Source organism: Dermacentor variabilis, chromosome 3 (assembly GCF_050947875.1).
Source record: "Dermacentor variabilis isolate Ectoservices chromosome 3, ASM5094787v1, whole genome shotgun sequence".
Lineage (NCBI taxonomy): Eukaryota > Metazoa > Arthropoda > Arachnida > Ixodida > Ixodidae > Dermacentor > Dermacentor variabilis.
In genome coordinates, this window is record NC_134570.1 from 103,849,422 (window position 1) to 103,856,965 (window position 7,544).

At 47.7% G+C, this 7,544-nt stretch overlaps 1 protein-coding gene across 1 annotated transcript in view; it reads right to left on the bottom strand.

Moving 5' to 3' along the window:
- LOC142574662 (uncharacterized) overlaps positions 1 to 5,437 on the bottom strand; it is a 66,783-nt gene extending 61,346 nt beyond the window's left edge. The window contains exons 1-2 of the mRNA XM_075683698.1: positions 5,321 to 5,437; positions 5,028 to 5,194 (exon numbers count right to left, since the gene is read on the bottom strand). Coding sequence (XP_075539813.1) covers positions 5,028 to 5,194; positions 5,321 to 5,363 — 210 coding nt within the window. The 5' untranslated portion in view covers positions 5,364 to 5,437. The remainder of the gene's footprint in view (positions 1 to 5,027; positions 5,195 to 5,320) is intronic.
- Positions 5,438 to 7,544: the final 2,107 nt, after the last annotated feature.

Consider the following 7,544-nt stretch of genomic DNA (forward strand, 5'->3'; position numbering starts at 1 on the left):
ACTCTCGCGTTGACTCCATAACTCTTCGCAGTATACTTCTGGGCCGATACTCGAGCTTTATCTTGTTCTTCATGTCATTAACTTCATTTCATTTCGTTTCATTTTATTACCTTAAAGACCCCTTTATAGGGGTATTACATAAGGGGTGGGAATACATTAGTACATAATTTGCATAATACATAAGTGAACACGCAAACAACAACAAAAAACTGCATGTGCTAACTTCAGTGGGCGCTGTTGCATAAACTCGATCGTTAAAGTAGCCACAAAGAAAGAAGTCGAGGGTAGAAAGGTCAAGGGATCACGGGAGCCAAAACACCGCTCCTCCGTGCCCAGTCCACTGTCGGGGAAAGTGACGGTCCAACCAGCTCTTTGCAGAGGTGGAGGATGTGGTGGTGCTCCGTCATTCTGGAGCCACACTTAGCGAAGGTCATTCAAGGGAAGATTGTAGACAAAGTTGTCGACGACAATACTTAGTATCTCTTGCGTGTAGTTCTTTCCGTTCAGGTTGTCCTGAGAAAAAAATAAGGTCCAAGGCTCTTGTTCCTGAGTGTGCCACACTAAGCATTCACACTCCAGCGAACTTGTTGCTTGTGTTGCGCAGTCAGTGTAGATTTTCTTGGGACCAATAATGGGGCGTTGTGAATATTCACGGTGCCATTACGGCAAAACCGAGCTTCATCTGTCCAAATTACTCTTTGCAGGAATATCTTCATCATTTTTGATGAGGCCCCGATTGCCGAAGTCAAGCCGCCTTTCAAAGTCTGCCTCACTTAGGTCCTGGTGAAGGCAAACATTGTAGGGATGAAACCTACGCTTCTTTAGCATATTTGCGACTGTTCCGAAGCTGCGTCCACACTCATCGGCAATTTGTCGGATACCGATTTCTGGAATCAACGTTAAGTACCCGAGAACGTCAATTACGAAGTCTTCATCGACAATTATCTTCTTGGTATGTCTTTGATTATGTACCGAGCCTGTTGCGCGAAAGCGCCGAAAGATGTTTATGAAGGTTGACTTAGTTGGAAGTGGACTTATCCTGGCGAGTCGCGCACAGCCGCTTCGCTTATGAGGCGTTGGCATTCACCTCTTGAGTATGGCGGAAGCAGTCTAGTAGGTGGCAGTGGAGCTAGCGCGTTGAAAATAGAATAGGCAGTCTTAGTTGGGCGTCCCCAACCACACAGGTGCGCAGGGCGCGAGGTTGTGCGTGCGTAGCCTAGTGCGCGCGCACGATACGGCAATAGTTGGCCGGACGCAAAAGCTGAGAAGGGGATATTAGCTGACTTTCACGCGTAGGAACCAGTAGTGGGCTACTCGGCGCCGCCATATGCCACTTTCTGAAACTGTGCAGCCAATATCAGCCGCACGAAGTCAAACCACAAGCCGGAGTCATATCTTCGGCAAGAGCGGTATCAAAAAATTCCCTGTCGTGAACACGCGAGAACGTCTCGCAAAGGCCGCCGAACCCGCAGCGGATGCTACGCAGTTTTTGAAAAGATGTGGGCGCACCCAAGATACCGTGCGTGCTGCTGCGTACTGCGCATGCGCGCTGACACCTTCGCGGGTTTGCTGCGTACATAGAGCTGCTGCGGACGCCCAACTAAATCTGTCTGATGTCCCGTAGCGATCTCAAATCGCAGAAAAACGTGCAGAAAAGTTATCTTCCGCGGTCGGCCCTAATAGAATGATGCGTAATGCGCACACCACACGACGCAGTCATCCCTTGATTTCGCCATTCGAGAGTGGAAGGGCAACAGTTATCTTTGCTTATGCCACCGCGCCGTTTTTAGCCTAAACGCCGCACGCAACAGCCACGTCACATCAGGGAGGAGCTTTGGGCAGATCCCCCCCTGCATTGCTTGCGTAATCATATAATGAATTATGGGGTTTTACGTGCCAAAACCACTTTCTGATTATGAGGCACGCCGTAGTGGGGGACTCCGGAAATTTCGACCACCCGGGGTTCTTTAACGTGCACCTAAATCTAAGTACACAGGTGTTTTCGCATTTCGCCCCCACGGAAATGCAGCCGTCGTGGCCGGGATTCGATCCCGCGACCTCGTGCTCAGCAGCCTGACACCATAGCCACTAAGCAACCACGGCGTGTGCATTCGTTATCATGCGAACGGAAACTAAAATTTGCAGCTGGATATCTCGGAACACGGGCATACAAGAATTCTGCAAAGTGTAACTGTGTAGAATCACGAATGCCTCTAAGTTTTCAATACTAACACGCCCGCTTACTGCAGTCACTAATAAGTTATTTCTTCAATTTTACTTAATTGGCGGGCAGAGATCGATAATTATAATCTCATTCTGTGTACCCCTCGCCCCATAAATTATTTGCATAGTTGAACTTCACCTTCATCTCAGCGCATAAGTTTAAGAAAAGCGTAAAACTAAATTTTGGTCACCCTGTATATTTATTCACCAGCAGACCGCTTCCGCCCATTTCAAGTTGTCGAATCAATGAGTCGAGGTATAACAATAAAAATAAGTTACAATATCGGTGAACGGTAGTGGTTTGGGCTAGTTGGTTACAATTCATGATCAATAATATTGGCGCACCGCTTGGAACGAGTACTGGGAGACGACAGACACAAGCGGAATGTCTGTGGTCCCCCAGTTCTTGTTTCAAATGGTGCGCAATAACATTGATCATACAAGATCGGCTTTAGTGATCCAGGAACATGGTAAAGTAGTGCGGCTTCGGTCGTTTCGGCTTATTTAATAATAAGTCCTTGTGTATTTTTCACCTTTTCATCTTATGAATTCCTTCCCCCAACATCAGAACATTGGTCCAGAACAGAGCTGACAATTTTTAGTAAATGCTTAGAAACACTGCTGACATTGAACAGACCACGTGACCAAACCCCACGGTGAACATGCAAATCCGGGTGTCACCTTTTCCAATCAACATTGAAAACGTAGTACGAGAGTCATCAAAGTCGAAATGTTCTAGTGAGGATATTGTTTGTGGTGTAATGCAGAACCAGGATTAACTTTACACATTCAGCAAAGCTATAGCTTTCACATCACTTATATTAGTGTTGTGAATAGTATGCAGGGTGTTTTTTTTTTTTAGCTGCAACAAAATTTTAAAGGATTGCCTATGGCAGATAGCAAAATTCTAACCCTTGATCTCAATTACTCATGAGGCACTCATTACTTCTACGGGAAATCAAAATGTTCCATCCAATATTTACCGTAATTACGCTAGTTACCTTTTCAATTATTTACTCTACGCCACATATTTCAATCTACGAATTATGGCCTCTGACTTCGCACGGCGTAACCACTTGGGACGAATCCTCTGAACAGCACCAGTTCCGAGATATTAATTTTCAAGGTGTCCGTCGAAATGCATTGGTGTTCCTGTTACTTTTGTGCTGCAATGCATAAAACAACGGTTTCTGGAGAAAGTAACTGTTACGCCAATTCATTTCGTCAGACACTTCGAAAATTAAAAATTTGGAACTGGTGCTGTTCAGAGAATTCGTCCCTAGTTGATACGCCGTGCGAACTCAGCGGCTATAATTCCTAGTATGAGATATGTGGCGTAGAGTAATTAATTAAAAAGCCAATTAGCATAGTTACTTTAATTATTTAAATGAACATTTTGATTTCTCGTAGAAGTAATGACCGCCTCATCGAGTAATTTAGTTCAAGGGTTTGAATTGTGCCATCTGCGATAGGCAATCTTTAAAAAAACTGGTCCAGCTAAGAAAAACACCATGTATGCCCGCGTTTTAAAAGTTTGTAATATGTAGCGCGCAACACACTTATAAAGCGAAGATGGGCTATGTGCAACGCTGACACACAACATTTGAATAAGGCGGTCAGGATTTCTATACAGCCAGACATACCACCGTGTAATTCTTATTGGGCTAGCATTTGTTCCTGTTGCCTGGCAGCAAGAACATCGCTGGAAAGAAAAAGAAAACGAGTAAAGGAGAATAGTAGTAGCGTGTCGCGTTCTGAATGCGTCACATGCATCCCGCTTTTAGGACTTCAGGCTGCAATAATCTAGGGCTCAGGTGAATCGAGAGTAAGAAGTACGAAATGTTTCTTGCGTGTTTAAAGCTGCTTGAAGTCTGTAAACACCTGTGGCATGCTTCTATCTGTTTTAAAACGGAGGGTACAAAGGGATACCACCCTGAAGTGAGAGATCTTAGTAAATGAATACAGGAAGTCAGCAAACAATGCTCCCGCAGAGAAACCAAGCTTCTATTTTTTAAAAGAATTATAACTTGGTGGGCACTCTGTTGTCTGTGCATGGGCGTTATATATCAAAGTCGAAGAAAGTGCATATTGATGATGCTGCAAATCAAAGTACCTTTTAATGACGGGTGCGGCATAACCGTCTGAAGGCTTAGGGAGCATACTTTCTTGCAGTGGTTACTCTCGCGGCGTGAGTTGGCCAACAAGCCATCTCTCGCTTACTGGTTCAGTCAAGTTTAGGTGCTGCATTGAGCATAAAGTCTTTGAGAAGGCTTCCTTCGCGGGGAGACCAATGGCTTGACAGGTTCAAGTAATCGCAATTCGATCGTAAGTGCTACTCGAATGCTGGTTCGCTATTTTTGTTTAATTAAGCTTTCTTTGCCTTTCCGCCCCACATCGCAAGTGCTGGCACACGTCTCGCACCATGGGGTGCAAACCCAGTATAGTGCAAACCGTGGTGTCACGAGTTAACCACCGTCATTATAAACCAAGCACGGACCCAAGGTCCGACACAAATAAAATCGGTGCAATGCATGCACTGTGCGGAGAAGACGGAGGCTGTTAAAGAAGTGTCGAGCGAAGCCTTTCGTACTGCGCTACAACAGCTGCAAATGGTTACGCAAGATCAGCATTTCACGCAAGCGCCAAGGAAAAGCTTTCCTTAAACCCACTCCCAATATCGTGGGGATGCGCGTAACTTATCTCTTACTGTTCGCGCGGCAGCACGGCAGTCTCAAGTGCTTTTGCTATAACGCGTTATGACAGAACTCCCATGTCTGGGTAATTGGTGGGGCGATGCGACGTACCTTAATCCCTAGGAAAAGCAGCGGAATCAGGTAGATCGGCATCAGGATGCCCAGGTGCGACAGGCTCCGGCACTCCTGGTAGTCGTCGAGCGCGGTGCTGAAGGAGCGAAGCGAGTACAAAGACGACGCCCTACGCGGTGATTCGGTAGGGGCGGGTGCATCTGCGCCTGAAATCACAGGGGTGGACGCCAGGTACCTTGCGAATTCGACTTCAGCGCTATTCAAAACGCGAGACAGGCGATCCCCGCACAGAGGTGCTCAGATGCTTGTGAATGCTCTGTATGTATACTTACCTTCGTCCTGGCTCTGCGTGCACCTCGAGTCGACGTTGGCCATTTCTGCTCGCTTGAAACGGGATTACAGAATTCTCTACTTCGCTCGGCGCAGTGAGATACGAGGAAAGCGGGCAGGGGAAAGAAAGCGTAACACGAGAGCGCGCGCTGATGTCCTTCGTCTTCTGTGAACGTGGCGTACTTGCGCGCATGCTACGTAGATGATAGACGAGACATTGGGGTAAATACAATTTTATAGTACCTGGCATTATGGTATACATTTGTTTTTTTCTCGCTAGTGGAATATTAGTACTGATAGTATATAACAATAATGAATGACTGTTAAAGAAGATAAGGGCTTCTGGTCGCTGATGTAGTCGAAATTTATTTGGCGTTTCGAATCTCATAAGCTTCCGTTGCTCGTAATAGCGTTAGTAGGAGTGGTTTAATGAGGGAAATAAGGATTATTTCTGCAGTCCAATAGGGAGCACGGCGCAGCGTCAGGGGAAGGGGAAGTGTGAAATAGGGACGTGAAGAAGGGTACAGAAGGGGAAGCAGCAGGAGTCTCGTCTGTTCAAGGAACCGGCCGATCATGAAGGCATTGGCCTGCAGTGTGCGGGCGCTTATCGATAGGCGGTGATCCCGTTCGCCTCGATCCGCAAACTCCAAGATGCTGTTTAGAGCCCAGAGTTGGGGAGGCAACGGGAACATGCGGTCACTGGGTGTTGCTGCAGGCAGGCCCTGTTGGCTGCAGACAGTCATGACCCTTGAGCGTTCCTGTGCCAGCGCTAGGCAAGCACAGAGAAGGTGCTCAAGGGTCTCGGGGTTGCCGCACCGTCCGCAGGCCGGCGAAGTGGAGCGTCCCTTGGCGTACAGCCGCGCCGCCTTCCAGACGCAGCCCGTGCGAAGTCGAATCAGCGTTTGGCGTTCCCTCCTGGTAAGGCCAGCCTCTGGAAGCGGCCTGGGACTCTTGCCGTTGGCCACTCTGGCAACCGGGTGGGCGGTTGTAGAAGACTTTTCAGGGGCTGCCTTGAAAAATCAGAGGCAGCGACTGCTCGTGTGAGTAACTGAGTGTACGTGTGTGAGTAAGTAACCTCCCCATCCCCCCACCCTCCCGCGTGGTTTCCAAAACGTAAAATAACTTTCCACTTGGTCAGTGACTAGAAGCCTACGTGTTTTTCTTTTCTGATTTGGTAGCTGACCGGACGAGTTTTCATCGAAGCCTTGCCAATGTTAGAACTGCATTATAGTAATCGGCTCCTTGACTATTGGTTGATCAAAACCGAATTTATTCACGTCTGACAGTGTTCTACAGCTTCCGCCCGTCGCAAGTGGCAGCAGGAGACCATTTTTTGAAATAAACGCCCGTTATCAAGAGTCCTCCCGTGAGGTGCACAAGTCCTCGTCCACAAGGCGCGGAGCGACTTCGCACCCAATGAAAACGCGCTCGTTAACTGGCGGGCTTACGTTATCGTGACGAAGCACAACTGGCGCTGCTCTATTGCAACGACCTAGGGGCAAGTGCTCGACAGGCCAAGATGGACTCTCGCCCGCACTTCGGCAGATGTTCTGGGACTTCCGAGGCCTCTAAGAGGCCTGTAAGCACCATATTGGCGCTGAAAGCGCTCTGGGGAAGTGGATCTCCCCGCCCGCGGTGGTGGGCAAGCTTGCCCTACAGTCCCTGTAGGCCTTTTCTCTGGATACTGGCGTGATAAGCTGAAGGTTGGAAAGGGGAGGGGTGCCTGTCCTTGATAGAAGTCCCGTGGAGCGTCTCGTCTTCTGTTGCAGCTGTAAGTTTCATTCCGCTAGCACATCTTCTTTACACTTCTTCCCACTTTCCCACACCCCACCATGGACGACGTTGGCATCTCTTGTTATATCTTTTTTGGTTAAGTTATTGCAATCCATTTTGCTTCAGGGATCTGTTCAGGACGTCAGCGTAACCACAGCCTGAATTTGCAGTGGCGAGCGCTGAGGTTTCAACAGAAGTGACTGCAGGGGAATGCGATTTAAGGCATATCCAAGGCTAACTGACTTCAAATAAGAGAAGAGAGAAAATAGACATCCTGATTTGACATTTAACCTGACGTAAGGAGAAGAGATTGTCGTGAATTCACGATTGGCACGGTGTCTACATGAAAATATAATCTCGTCGAGGAAGTGTCAGCAGAAGGCTCTTCTTATTTCCGCGTGGCATTTGCTTCGCAAATCAACAAAAGAGAAAAAATTGCTATGATAAGTGGGC